We start from the raw sequence: 15,819 nt of genomic DNA, 5'->3' as shown, positions 1-15,819 counted from the left end.
ATTCACCTGATTAAATCCACAAACATCCAGATATTGCTGCTTCTTGAACAAGCAGAGGTCCGAGTCACTTCAGTGAAAGTTTTGCCAGAGTGGAAAATCTAGGCCATTGGTTTTAAAAGTTGGCCATCCGTAACACAGACGCTCATGGCCTTCATTAGGAACTGTAAACGAGCACTCCAACTGTAACATCATATACTACCTGACCTGTAAACGAGCTGGGCCCAAGAGATCTCATGAAGCTCTGTATTGTAGTCATGCTGCTTCTAATGCCACCAGATTCAGTTCATGGCAGCTCACTCAATCACCCCAGCACTTCACCCATCTCCCGTAAATTTAGGCCCATTCAGAAATCCTTGAGAGAAGATCTGATGGGTTTTTTTCAGATCTCAGTCTGATGAGAATGATGTTGTCAGCTCATCCCCAAAGGACTTTAGTGACTTGCTGCAAAATTGGGGAAAGAATGGGGAGGGGAAAACGAAAGCGTGTACTGACCTCGTGCGTCAAAGAATTCATCATCGGAGCTCTCCACAGAGTCTTTGAGGACATTCTGCATGTGCCACTGAGCACCACTGAATCGGCGTGAGCCAGCTGGAAATACAGAGAGATTCACATTAACCAAAAGGAATGCTCACCTCTGCTCCAGGCTTAAAGGGAAAAAAAAAAAACCAACACATTAATAAACAGTTTGTGTAGATGGCTCAGGAGGATCATTTTGGTCAGCACACATACTTCAATCTCAACAGACAGTCAGCCAGAGCTCTCAGGATGGCACAAAAATTACACCTCCCGCTTCCATGTAGCAAAAGTGATTAAAACAAGTTCTTGTTAAAGATAACCCTGCATCACTTTCAGCTAATGTAGTGACTTGAAAAGATAAATTCTTCCCCATTGAATTCACCAGGCTGTTCAATTCCAACACTCAAAATGTCTTAGAAGCAATGTACATGAAGCAGCATTTCCCCAGGACATGGCAGTAACTTCCATTTAAATTCAATTTCACTTCTAAAAGAAGTGCCATCCTATTTGGCTCACAGATTTACAAACTACTAAATTCTTACTCACTGAGCTGTTTTCATCAGACAGCTTTGTTTTGCTGGAGCCTGGGGCTTTCATTTGAAGCTTGTCATTTGAAGACAGGAAGGCAAAACCACATTAGAATAGGTACAGTAACAGATACAGTCATGACAGCTTAGATGGTTCCAATGGATTATCATACTCAAACTAATTTGTAATTAGTAAACCAGACCTGCCTAACTATATCAGTTCTCCTTACATCTACAGCAACCCAACACTAGAAAGTAGTAGTGAAATATATTGCCTTATAATAACAATAAGGTCTCCCCCAAATCAGAGGGGAATCAGGGATCAAATGCACTATAACCAAAATGACAGTACATCTATTGTAGAAAGGACTTTCATTACCAACCAGAATAGTGTCTTTGGTTTTATTCATTTCTCCAAATGATGACATCAGACCTGAAATCTAATATCCTGAGGCCCTGTCCACAAAAGCATTCTCCTTCTACAGGCAGTAAAAGAGCAACTCAAGCAAGGGAAGCATCCTTCTATGTTATTCTGCAGGAAACATGCCAGTAGGTTGCAGCCTTTTGTTCTACTTTTACTCCATCTATAGCTGAACTAATCAGAAATATAAATGAAAGGTGGTAGGAGGAAGCAGATTTTAGCTGGCCAAGAAGAGAGTAAAAATAATAATCAGTTAATAGCATTTTAATAGCTTAAGAAAAAAACAAACAAGCAAAACACATTCAAAATAATTGGTTATTAAGGAGTCGGTGTTCATTACAAGAGTACAGTGTGTATTGGGAGTGTGTCCAGTGATATTTGGCAGCTACCAGAGAATGCATACAGATCATTATATTTACTGTTACGGATTTCAGGAACCTTTTACTAACGATAGGGAACAGCAAACTTAATTATTCCTTACCAAACAACACCTTGCTGTCCCTCCATTCAAATATACGTATCCTAAAACTGAGTCGTCAAAATAGTGGCAGAAAGAACACTATTCTGAACTTCTAACGAAGAAAAGTCTGCGTTTGGTCAATGCTTGGAAGAGCAGGAATTCCAAAATTTCAGAGCACAAGAATGGAAAGCACCACAAAAAAAAAGCCAGTGACAGATGGGAAAGGGAGAATTTGCAAAATTCAGTCTTTGGATAAGAGCCCATACGCTACAAAAGAGCAGTAGGGAGGAATAATGTGCCTCACCTGTGGAGATGCTAGATCTGAAAAGCAAAATATAATACTATTAGTCTTAGTAGAAAAATTTTTGAGTAAACCACTCTCTTTCGGCCTTACGTAGAATATTAGATTTCCGGTGTTTCAGTTTGTGCCCATTGCTTCTTGTTCTGTCACTGGGCACCACTGAAAAGAAGCTGGCTCCATCTCCTTTACACCCTCCCTTCAGATATTTGTTTAGCTAGTGAGAGGAATACAAGACCACTGACCAAACACCTCAAATACAACAGAAGAAACATCAATGAGTACTGCTGTCACCTCACCTCTCCATTTCTAAGACTATCTTCTCAGTCCACTACACCCGAGATGAATATACTTCCAACTTCTACAGACTACCATTAATTAAAGGTATCATGGCTGATACCTATTACTACCTTTCCTAGCTGCTGCAAAGCGTGTTCATCCCAGCAAAGCAGAGAACATTATTCCTCCTCAATGATGCATAACCTCCCCAGGCCAGCCCACTAATAGTAATTACAGAATACAGTTGATTGCCTTTAAATCCCCACAGGGTGCAGAAAACTGTTTGCTACTGAAGTCATGTTTGACAGTCTCATTAGAGAAAGAATGCTAAACAAAAGCTTAAAAAGTATGTTTCTTCTAACTGAAGCAGTGGTATTAATAAGTGCTCATTTCACATTTTTGTCTTTTTTTTTTTACCTCTGTTTTTATTTCTGTTTAAGAAAATGTCTGTAAGGATATACAATGTTTTAAAGGCTGCAGTTTTTCAAACCATCACATGAATATGGAATAGTTATTTCCAGATTTTACTTAACACAGTAATGTGCATATTTAAATTGTTCATTAAAAAATATCACTGCAAAAGCCCCACATAATACACCATCAGAGACTAGGATCACACTTGGTACTGTATTTCTTTCTGACAAGCATCCATTTGAAAAACTCTCCAATTATGCATTCACCTGATACAGTATGATTCATTGAAGACTCATTCCTTATTATGATTATCATTCATTTGCTATGATTCATTGATACAGTAGAGTGAATATTTAAATACTTTGTAACAGCCACTACTTTTCCTCAACTCCCACCTCCCTTCAAAACATAGATAAATTTGTACTTGTTTTAAGAAAAAGAGAAAAAGAAGATTCTCACCCTGAGCTGTTTCCAGACCAAAATAAGGAACAATAAAGCCGAGGTAGATAATTGTGCGCACACAGGTGTTTGCAAGTGTGTAGATAAGAAGCCTTGTGACATGAAAGAAGTGTCCTAGAGAGACAGTTCTTAACTGTGTGCCTCAAGCTCACGCTGCTTAATTGCATAAATGGCAAAAAAGGGCGTGGAACTTTATTGGAAAAGGACAAACTCCATAATGGCAATGGTGGTGGAGAAAGCACGAGCAAGAGAACATGTGCCGGTGGGGAAAAAAGGCATTGGAGATGAAGGGAAGCGAGGACAAGTACAGACCCGCATATGAACACCTCTGCAGGCTTTGGCTAGGTCAGGCAATGTAGCCCAGTGGCAATTTGGTGGGCAGATCTGAGACTTACAACACAGAACTCCGCCCAAGCAAGCAGACAGTGCTCCTCAGGCACCCTTCACTTAACCACCTCCCAGTTAAACCTTTCCTCATCACCTTGGTGTCCAGTGGGTCAGATCTTTAGCTCATATGCTAGCAATGCCAAGAAATCAACATGCCTATGTTAATTTGTCCATTTAAATAAGGAAAATGTATCACACAAAGTTTAAAAACTCTTCATTCTAGGAAAACCACATACCTGCACGTGATAAAAAAAGTTTTAAATATAATAATGGAAAATAGTCTGCTATTGCAGTTTCTGGCCCCTGCAGATTTTCACACTGCATTTTACTTCAGCTTTTAGTATTTACTATCAACAAAGAAAAGTCTAAGAGTTCTAAGACAGATTAGAGAATTCTAAAATTCTAACAAGTTTTAAAGAATTTTTATCTTTTTAAAATCAAAATGTTGTAATAGGACACATCTTAACTGCTTTGAGCTTAGAGGACTTTGATTTGAAAACACTGAACAGACGACCTTCCCATCTAAGATTCTAATTGAATCTTACCAAACAGGAATTTTACACCCTTATAAGAACAGGAAGCATTAACAGGTCTATTTTATGGACAGGCACTCCCCAGGCACAAACAACTGAAGCAGATGGATCCAAGTCTCATTTTTGTCACTGAACTTCCTTCCTGTACAGTTGCCTGATGATGAAAGGCTAAGAGAACAGGGCTTGTTCAACCTGGAAATGAGAAGGCTTCAGAGGCAGCAGACAGCAGCCCGCCAGTGCCTGTGGAGAAAAGTGTTGAGGAGGCAGAGCAAGACTCTTCACAGTGGAGCAGGATGGGAGAACAGGAGACACTGTGTGTAAGTAGAAATGAGTTTCATATTGGGTTTTTCCTTAAACATTTTCTCCAGAGGAAAAGCAACTCTTTGGAAGCAGCTGCCCAGAGTTGTGCAATCTTCATCCTTCGACATTTTCACAGCCTGACTGGATAGAGCCCTGAACAACTGATCTGTTCCCATAACTGACCCTACTATGAGCAGGAGGTTGGACTAGAAACCTCCTCAGGTCCCTTCCTATATGAATTGTCCTATAATCCTAAATCAGAAGAGGGAAAAAAAAAAAAAAATCTGCTGCGGTAACAGGATGTAAACATCTGTGGATGCACTGAAGAAAAATTTATGGCTGAGACCACATTCATTCACAAAGGATTGGCAGGGGACGTTTCCGCTCTAAGAGTAAACAGGTGGTAGTATGAGAAATTGGCATTGGCTAAACTACTGGTACAACAGGTACAACCTCCAAGGTGAGAAATACAGGTCTTAAGACTACGGAGTGTATTTAGAAGCAGGCTGGCTCTACTACTTTAGTAAGTTCATAGCAACCAGCCAAGATTGTGCCAGGCACTGCAAAAACACAGAGCAGCAGATATCCTGTTACCCTGCAGAACACACAATTTAAACACTTGGTCTGGAAGAGAAGCAAATTTCCCCTGCATTCAGAATTGAGTAGAGAAGGTCTGATGATTTGGTTCAGGCCTATTCTTTCAAATGTATTTATTTATGTATTTTTGAACACAGTTGTCTATGATTCATTTTGAAAATGATCAGGCATGATTCTGGGAAACAGAAGAACTGGATTCCATTTTCACTCACCCCACTCCAGAGTCCTTTTTCATCTCACGCAAAACCAAGACTAATACTTCCAGAAGAAGCACTAATATCTATACAATAGAAGCACAATGGAAAAGTGCAATTGTCAGACCTTGGTATTACATTTTAACTTAATAATCCATGTAAAAAACCATTATATTCTGTGAAGGCATTTTCTTCTCTCCTTTCTAAAGATAATGGAAATTAAAAGGTTTCTAAGCATTAGAGATGTTATAATCAAATTCTCAGACAGTTTTTAATTTCTGTATTTTCACTGAAGATTACAGATTCATCTGCTGTGTGTTTAATCACACTGGAGTGCTTTATCTTCACTGTGCTGAGCCCCTTAGGACACAAAGAGATCTTCTACGCCACGTAAAGATCATGGGAACAGTTCTTCTGTTTGATTGTTTAGGGGGGTTTGTTTTGTTTTCACAAAGTCAGGTTTAAAATGGGTTCTCTGAAATATAGGTAACAGCTGCCTGGATCAGGAGTATTACATGCTAGCCACTTGCACTTTCTCTTGCGCTTTCGGACAGGCCTACACTGCGTTAGAAGACACAAACACAAAACCAGAAATATAAGAATTTGGAAACAAACTCAAAAGTGGCAATCACTGTTTCAGGTAAATCTCAACATGGGCAGACAGCAGACTATTATGACTTATCCTGTAGATAAAAGCATAACTAGTAAGTGTTTAACCAGTAAATCTCTAAACTAGGAATTCCTAGTTTAGATCTACCAGACTAATTCCACCTTTTCAAGCTGCCTAGGCTACTTAAGGCCTCATCATATCTCCAGAAAAAGCATTCAACTGTACAATTACAGATTACCCTTCTAATGAATCAAGTAACGAATATATCTTATGAGGCTGGAAAAGGAGCTAAAACACAAAAGTAAGGAAGGTACAACAGGGATACACTGTACATTGGACATAGGTGACAGCATGCCCAAACAGAACAACCATCTTTAGATCACACAGATGACAATAAAGATGAATTATAATAAATAAGGTGAATTATAATAAAGGTGAATATAAGCCACCAGCTTTTAAACACAGCTTTTGAAAACTGAAGTTGGAAAAACCTGCAAGCAGTTTCTGTCCTTTCCCTCATAAGAGGACCAGCATTTTCTTCAGTAATCTTACTGATAACATTTTAAAGCCAGTATTTTGTTTTGGTTTTCACTGATGACAGCCTTCCCCTCAAGTCCATTTTCCGTACAAAGTGCCTAAGAGTTATTCTATTAAACATCCAGTCTTCAGTCTCCAAACAAACTACTACTTTATCTAACAATGTTAGCGCATAATAAGCACTGAACATTATTTAAAAGCTCATAGAACTTTAGAGAGTAGCAACACAGAATCACAGAATGGTTTGAGTTGGAAGGGATCTCGAAGACCATCTAGTTTCTACACCCCTGCCATGGGCAGGGACACCCTCCACTAGACCACGTTACCCAAAGCCTCATCCAACCTGGTCTTAAACACTTCCAGGGATGGGGCCTCCACAACCTCTCTGGGCAACCTGTTCCAGTGCCTCACCACTCTCACAGTAAAGAATTTCTTCCTAACATCTAATCTAAATCGACCCTCCTTCAGCTTAAACCCATTACCCCTTGTCCTGTCACTACACTCCCTGATAAACAGTCCCTCACCATCTTTCCTGTAGGCCCCTTCAGGTACTGGTAAGCCACAACTAGATGTCCCCAGAGCCTTCTCTTCTCCAGGCTGAACAATCCCAACTCTCTCAGCCTGTCCTCATAGGAGAGGTGCTCCAGCCCTTTGATCATCTTCATGGCCCTCTTCTGGACTCACTCCAACAGCTCCATGTCTTTCTTGTACTGGGGCCCCCAGAGCTGGATGCAGCACTCCAGGTGGGGTCTCACAAGAGCGGAGTAGAGGGCAGAATCACCTCCCTCGACCTGCTGGTCATGCTGGTTTTGATGCAGCCCAGGACATGGTTGGCTTTCTGGGCTGCAAGCCCACACTGCCGGCTCATGTTGAGCTTCTCATCAATCAATACTCCCAGGTCCTTCTCCTCAGGGTTACTCTCAATCCATTCCCTGCTCAGCCTGCTGTTGTGCTTGCGATTGTGCCAACCTACATGCAGGACCTTGCACTTGGCCTTGTTGAACTTCATGCGGTTCGCACGGGCCTACCTTTCCAGCCTGTCAAGGTCCCTTTGGATGGCATCCCTTCCCTCCAGTGTGTCGACCACACCACACAGCTTGGTGTCGTCAGCAAACTTACTGAGGGTGCACTCGATCCCGCTGTCCATGTCACCGACAAAGATGTTAAACTGTGCCCGTCCCAGTACTGACCCCTGAGGAACACCACTCATCACTGGTCTCCACTTGGACACTGAGCCGTTGACCACAACTCTTTGAGTGCGACCACCCAGCCAATTCCTTATCCACTGAACGGTCCATCTCTTGAATCCATGTCTCTCCAATTTAGAGACAAGGATGTTGTGTGGGGCAGTGTCAAATGCCTTGCACAAGTCCAGGCAGACAACGTCTGTCGCTCCTCCCTTGTCCAGCAACGCTGTAACCCCATCACAGAGGGCCACCAAATTTGTCAGGCACAATTTGCCCTTAGTGAAGCCATGTTGGCTGTCACCAATCACCTCCTTATTTTCCATGTGCCTGAGCATAGTTTCCAGGGGGATCTGCTCCATGATCTTGCCAGGCACGGAGGTGAGACTGACCGGCCTGTAGTTCCCTGGGTCTTCCTTTTTTCCCCTTTTTAAAAACAGGGGTTACGTTTCCCACTTTCCAGTCAGAGGGAACTTTGCCGAACTGCCAGGAGTTCTCAAATATGATGGAGAGTGGCCTGGCCACTTCATCCGCCAGTTCCCTCAAGACCCACAGATGCATCTCATCAGGTCCCATGGACTTGTGCATCTTCAGGTTCCTTAGATATTCTCAAACCTGATCTTCTCCTACAAACATCAGTTTGAAAAAGATATACTCTACTGTTCGTGCTTTCCCCTTTACTTCTGATATATGGAAGTTCAAAATTGGGCTAATAGCTGTTGCCTTGCAAATCAAGCTCTTACAGACACATGCCTGAGCAGAAAGGATGCTCTTTGCATGGGAGTTAAGAGTTGAAATGCAGCCATGTTATAGGAAAGACGATAGAAAACACTGAAACAGGATGAAACCGTTCTGAAGATTGTACAAAGACTCAATCAAAAGCTGTACTGCTGCTGTTAACAGACCCCAGCGTAGATCACAGACACCTTATGCCCAACACAATCTCATGCCTTTCTAAGGAGGGGAAAAGATGATCACAGGCTTCAATTCTACTACAGTGGTGGGATTAGTCTTCAAAAGAAAAATCCTGATAGAAGTCTCATCTTTAATCAGTAAACTAAATACATGTGTAGACTTACACCTTGCAAAGGTAGCGGGAAACAAATGCAACTCCTCTCTGTTTCAGTGTTCTGCCTTTTCCCATCTATTTATTATCCACATAAGACTAAGGCAAATACCTGCAGCATTAAATGAGGCTAACAGCACCAAATCTGTCTTCTGGCACAACTTCACTGGGGTCAACAGTTAACTCAGCAGGGATCCATCTGTACAGATGAAGTCAGCATATCAAATGAGTTTAAGTGTTTGCCTCCAAGCTCAGCAACCATAATGAAGCCACAACCCTGTATCAGCCTCCTGTAAGTAAGTCTGGCCATTCATTCAGGTGTTTAAACAATGATTCAGAAATCTGGCAACAGCATCACTTCACAGGAAAATCCCTGGGGCAAACTCAGATTAAAAGAAATACATAGATAGCCTCAGAGTATCTGCAGTGAATCCATATAATTCCACTTCATGTCCCGTTACTCATCAACTTAGCATGCAACAGGACAAGTTTGCTTTCTTGCTTATTTCCCAGACCAGCAAGAATGCAGGTCTCCTTAAAACTTGCATGAGGAAAAACTGATGTGGAATAACATAATCATTAAACACTTACCTGAAGCACTCCAAAAACTTTAAAAAAAAATCTCATATAAGCACCACAGGTTTATGTTCACTACATAAAGCTAGACAGATATACTATGGAAATAGAGAAAGTACACAATTATATCTCAGTAAGGGTGGGGGGAAACTAGATGACCATGCATTAACTATTTAATCAAGGTGAAGAGCACAAAAGCTGCAGAGCCCTCTACATAACATTTATTTTCATTTATTTACTGCCAATCAAATTTTACCATTTAGCTCACAATACAGGAAGCAATTAAAATAATTGACCCATCTCCTTTTTCTCCTAGCAGCAGCTTTTTTTTCTGCTTTTGTCTGTAGAGCAGATGTATCTTAAACCAGATCGGTACTGAGAAAATTGGCGTAGAAGGGGAGGGAGAACATATAAGCACATATATGCACACACACGAGTGTGTGTGCATGTAAATGAAACTGTGGTGTACACACTCCAACTTGAAAGATAAAAATACTCCCTGTGATGACACACAGTGCACTCTGATCAGTGAGAATGCACAGAAGAGAATGCCAATAAACTCTTACTGCTGCAACTGCACAGACTGCATTTCTGAGCAGGCCAAGTTTCTGCATGTTGCCAATAACTCATTTATGGGCAGTTCTGCAACACCCTGCTCCACCACAGAAAGGGATAGGTTCAATCATTTTAGAAAAGGCCACCAGAGGCTGAAGCCCACTGTGCACAAGGCAACCAAGACCAAAAACTTGCAAGGTAAAAGCTTTCCTTTCTGGGGAGAAGCCTTAAACGTCCATAATTCTGTTACAGATTTAAGGAAGCATGTATGTCAAAGGGACCGTTGGACTCCTGTCCAAAAGGGTGTGTCATCCAGCAACAACAAAAAGAATAGTTGGAAGAGTAACATCTACAGTAATAACTTTATTCATATGTAAAGAAAAGTTTCATGTATGGCCACAGAAGATCTTTGTAGCTGGGGATGGTGGTAGAGGGCAGGGAAGAAAAAGCAGACACCCTTCCTGAAGTGAGTTAAAGGAATTAAGAAAGACTGTGCAAGAATCCATAGAGGAGCAAATCCATTTCAGAACCAATGATATGACAAAGAATTGAAAAAAGCATGGCAGCTCAAAGCTGAAGCTAATTGAAGCATTAATGTTTCGTTGCATCTATTTCCATTTTTCATTTTTACTTCCTCTTTGAATATGTTACCAAAAATACACCGGGACCCTGTCTACTTCCTTGTGGCATCTGCTGGGTTTCAGACAGCTGACATGCAGGTCTGTTAAGACACAGAACTTCCCAGATATCTTTTCAAACCCAGTATGTTATACATGCAGACAGGATGCCAGTAGCTCTATGCAGGCTGCTAACTGCACAGCTAGTGCAATGTCTGGAAAGTCACAGGCACAAAGAGGCACTATGATCAATGCTGCATCCCCAAATGCCATACTAAATGCTTAAATACAGCAGAGAACAACTGGAGTCATGTATTCTGCCTACTGCCTGGGAAACTTAGCCAGCAGATCCCACTGACAGCCACAGACGTAGTTCTCGGTATCTCTAAGTACAAGACCAAAAAAGTCTGATCAGTCCTTCTGTGGAGTCACTGCTATGTTCTTCTGACTGACCAGCTTAGAAACAAAATGCCTTTTTTCCCAGGCAGACCACAGCCTTGTGCAAACCGACTGCATCTCTGGCAAACAGGGAGATGAAGCAGGGAAGGAATGGGTGCACAAGGTACTGAAGCGACCCTGATATACAACAAATCACTGCAGCATGCAGCACAGAGCCACCAACTTGAAAGATAAATGAAAGAGAAAAAAGACAAGTCTATAGGTGGCTTGAATACAGATGAAGGAGAGAAAAGCTCATGTTTGATCATGGCCTCTGCTATAAACTCAGCAGGGCAAGTCACTTGCAGCAGGATTTCTTCAACAGTAGCTAGTCCCTATCCACAGCTGATCACAGAGTCAGACTATGGCTCAAGCCTGTAATTTGGTTTCCCCAAATCAAAACAAAGGTGCTAGAGCCACATGACTCTGGTCCAGTGTAACGTCATAACACAAGTTCCCATCTGTCAAAAACATTCTGGAGGGTTAACTTTGGTACCAGATAGCTTCATGACAAATCAGGCATTCTCTGCCTGCAGTCAGAACAGAAACATAAAGCTAGCATAAGCACTGTGTCCTGTGTTTCAGCTGGTCTGACAGAAATGTGATGGTGTACCCCCATCTGATCTGAACAGACGCTATACTGCAGGATGACAACACGCAAATTCATAATGTCTATAACTGGACAGCAAACACAGCACTTCTGAAAACTGGTCATCCCTCTATACAGTTCTCAGCAACGAGACAAAGAGAAGACTTGAGCACGTCTCCACTGTTGTCATCTAGTTTTACTGGTCTCTTTCCCCGAAAAGACACCGCCATCTGTGGGTGCCCAGACCTGTCAGAATTGGATCCCAACCTCTTTTGAAACCTCTGCAGTCAGAGTACACTAGTATCAGCTTCATGATAAAGAAAAAGTGTATTACAATTTACTAACAAAGCCCTTAGTTACTTTTTTGAAAAGATGGAATTTAGCTGCAGTAAAATTGTTACCTTTTAATTAAAATAGAAATCTAATAGTGTATTTCTATTAGAAAGGAAGTTACATGCTTTTTTTTTTCAGCTCTACTTATGTTAAGACTCTGGTGTTTATTCCCTCCAACTGTTCAAAGTTCATTGCTGCATCCTGAAATACCTGGGTTATCAGTCTGCAGGGAATTCTTACTTCATAAGGCCTCTTCTTAAGGACAATGTGCCAAGATTACTCCTCTAAGTGTCTTTGAAGTAGGCCTGATAAACAGCCCATTAAAGGACATCCTTTCCTGGCTACAGGTTCGGACTTCAATCTCAGAACTGCCACTGATTTACTGGATGATGTTGGGCATATTTTCTCTTTCCCCTGTCCTTTACCTGTCTCATTCACTTTAAGTTCTGACTGAAGAGTTTCCTATAGAGCTGAGTCCAGCAGCTCCAAGGGTTGCCTGCATCCTTGTTGATGTTGGAGTAAAAAAATAATAAATAAAAAAATTACCTAGTCTTGTGCAGAATAACTGCTACCCACAGCCACACTGTCGCTGGATTCCCATTCCTGGTTCAGCTAGGAAGAGTTGAGACAGTGCATCACAGGGAGGCCCTGATAACTCACTGAGACCAAAGCTGGCATCAAGGTCATACATTTGAGCTGGAGATAAAAAAAGCTGTTTTAATGTTCACAAAGACAATGTGTTACCCGCAGGCTGTTCATTATAATGGAATTCACTCTCTTAGTAGCTGCGATGCCACAACCTCAGCAGAAAAGGAAAGGAATTAGCTGAGGAAGCTCATCAACTATAAGCAGAAGAGCTAGAGAAGCTGACTATAGACAGTTGGGCAAGAGCAAACTTGCCACCCACTGTCACAAAACAAGCCTACAATCCTTAGAGCAGGCTTACTGGCCTGAGAAACCTTCTGTACCCTAGCAGCAAGCATAGAATGGCATGGCATAAGCATGCTTGGGCAACGTTAAGTCCTTTGACATGCCATTCCTCAAACCAATTTGAGTCAAGGTGGCCTTGGCCTTAATGATACATGAGGTAGAAAACAGAGCAAAAGCCCACTTACAGATTCTCTGTTGTGCAGGTCAAGAGAGCCAAGAAGCAAGCTAAAATCCTCATAACCTTCTGGGAAGAGCCAACTGTACAAACTGGTCCCATTAGACAGTTCTTGGAAAGGACCTTATTAATCTTCATTCTCCTATCTCAGAGCAAAAACTCATTCTCATGCCTTTCTACTGTCAAGGGATGTCGAGTATCATGCGTGTGCTAGAAGAGGCAAAATGCCTTCCTAAGGTGTTTCAGGTCAATTGCTTTACCTAATCATTCCTGTTCTGAAGTTGAGATATTCGAAGCTTCACTTCAAATCTATTCACTTTTAAATTTCACTAGTTAGTTATGCTTACAAGCAGCAGTACAACACGGAAAGCTGTTCATTTCCCAGGTTTGTACTTCCCTAGTGTTGGATGCAGTGGCTTCCGGGAATGTTTCATACATGGAAGTAAGGCCCTGTTCAAAAGTGGAAACAGCTATTTCCCTCAGCCACGGAGCCAACGCTGGCATGACAGTTTTAAGGTGTTCACCTCAAGCACAGCTTGCTGTCCATGGAAAAATGGAAGTACAAATGCACCTCCCACCAGGGAAAAAAATGTCAGTGGTTGCACTAACACTTCCAAATTAAATTCAAAACACCTCGAGCACCTCCCTAACCAACACCGTTCTAGTATTACTTAATCTGGATTAAGTATCTCCTAATGAATAATGTAAAGTTGAAGGGACTTCTGGCTGAAGAAGAGCCTAAAAGGCCTTGCAGGGATTCTTGCTTTTTTTCCAGAATAAAAAGCTTTCTGTTTCAGCCACTAGAATTTGCTGGCAAGGAAGGAAGGGAGAAGGCTATATAAATATAAAATTTTAAAGACTTCACAAGTACTTCGAAGAAAACAGCAGCTCCCTGGAGAAGAACTGCCAGTAGCCTGGCTAGAAATCAGTAAAAGTGCTGGCCTCACAAAGAACGCTCATGCTTCCAGTGACCGTGGAGTTTGATGCAGACTGTGAAGGGAGGGCAGGGAAAAGTGTCACAAATCTTCAGGCATAAAATCCAGCTATGAGAAGAGCCCTTGGGAGCATCAATTTTATTACATTGCACTAGGAATGCTTCTGGATTTAGAAGCAGCTTAAACATAGCCACAGTCAGCAGCACAAGTCTGCATAAGCTCACTGCAGCAGTTCTTCACATCTACTTTTATTTGCCGGCTGGACTGCATTGCATCGCCCTAATACATTAGTCTTATTGAGTCTGCTTCCTTCTGTGCCAACAGATTAGCACTAGCCACCTTTATAGGACTCTATTAACATTTCTTGATTGCATTAGACACTGGCATTGCCTGGACTCACCGATTCGATTTACAGTGTCAACTGCTGCATATTTTATTTTATTATTTTGTTTCAGAGAACAAAAAGACCAGCTGTACTTCAAAACACAGGCTAACTCCTTGGTAATGACACTTGATGCTTCTACATCAGCAAACTTTATCAGATTTGTTGACTGATTCTTAGCAGTCAGATTCCAGCAATTTTTGCAAGCATTTCATTTCGGTTGCTCTCTATCACAATTTCTGAGGATAGCAGGGGAAACCATTTAGAAATGCAATGCCCTTAACAGAAATCCACTACATCACTAATTTGCCAGTCACAATAGTTGAACTAGAAGCACACGTAGTAGTTCCCATAAGCTCCTGAGGCAGCACGACGGACTGACAGTAGGATGCAAGGGGAACATTTCCAAGTGGCAGAAGGACAGTTCGCAGAAATGCACAGGTACTTTTCATCTAGGAGAAGCAAAGCTTCCTACATAAATTGTTTTCTTCTGCATACTACTTCTTGCTACACTCACCTGTTAGAAGGAGCTGGCTGGGGGCTTACCCTGAGCACGCAGCCATAGTTACATGGGGGAGAAGACAAAAGCAGAGCCATCTTGCAGCACTGTCCAAAGTAGCTGAATTCTCTAGTTACGCTAGCACTAATTGTAATTAATTGCAATTAAGATTAATTATAATTAATATTACAATCAGTGCTCTTCTTCTGTAAAAAAGTCATGCTTTGGTACTTTGCTGCATCTGTGACCTGGTGACATGAGATGAGGTGATGTGATGTATGAGTAAAAGGCAACATTGAAAAGCACTCTCTTTGTTTTCCCTGCACTAAATCATTGCACATTTTAATTTTTCTGTGGCTGATCACATATCTGCACAAAGACAACTCTTGCAGGACCTGCAGAAAACAATTTTCCACATCATGGATATACTAGATCTGGCTTTGTGACTCACCATACTTCAGCATACAGCCCAACCTCACAATAGCTCTCATTGTATAAATTGCTAATTAAAAGCAATGTCGCTTCTGAATGCTGTTGAAAAAGAATCAGTTAAAGTAAAATTTTTAGATTTATAATACAATCATTAGCCAATTTACCCATGTTAGATACTGATTTCCTTAGCGCTAAGATGTATAAATAAGGTTCACAACTGAAACCTATATCCTGTACGACCGTAGCTTCCATAGAGGCGAGAGCAGCACATACAATCAGTTGCATCCTCTTGGCAGTAAAATAGCTAACTGACCCCACGCTTGAATGAGCACCTAAACTCATCCCTGAAGAACACTCAGCTGCTCTGACCCTCATGTACCAAAAAAAACCCCCAAAACAAAAACCCCTCTTCCCAGGAACATCAAGGATCTTACTTAACTAAGAATTGCTACAGAAATAGTTCCATGTCCTATTATGTGACACTCGTGTTTCTGTTTGAGGGCAAGTCAGACCGTACCTCTGTAGATGTCATCTAAATTTAGATGCAAGGCAAATTTCATCCTTGGTGTTTACTGA

General features: G+C 41.6%; 1 protein-coding gene across 7 annotated transcripts in view; it reads right to left on the bottom strand.

The window, feature by feature from the left end:
• PITPNM3 (PITPNM family member 3) overlaps nt 1–15,819 on the bottom strand; it is a 117,473-nt gene that overhangs the window by 94,577 nt on the left and 7,077 nt on the right. For 6 of the 7 annotated variants that reach the window (XM_054848104.1, XM_054848098.1, XM_054848101.1 and 3 more), the window contains one exon: nt 493–588. In XM_054848104.1, the coding sequence (XP_054704079.1) occupies nt 493–553 (61 nt within the window). In that variant the 5' untranslated portion in view covers nt 554–588. Of the gene's footprint in view, nt 1–492; nt 590–15,819 lie in introns of all 7 variants that reach the window. The other variant, XM_054848105.1, reaches the window with a different exon arrangement.

This window comes from Grus americana, chromosome 19, assembly GCF_028858705.1.
Source record: "Grus americana isolate bGruAme1 chromosome 19, bGruAme1.mat, whole genome shotgun sequence".
Classification (NCBI taxonomy): domain Eukaryota; kingdom Metazoa; phylum Chordata; class Aves; order Gruiformes; family Gruidae; genus Grus; species Grus americana.
Note: the sequence above shows the minus strand (reverse complement) of the source record. Positions and strands in the feature narration are given on the sequence as shown.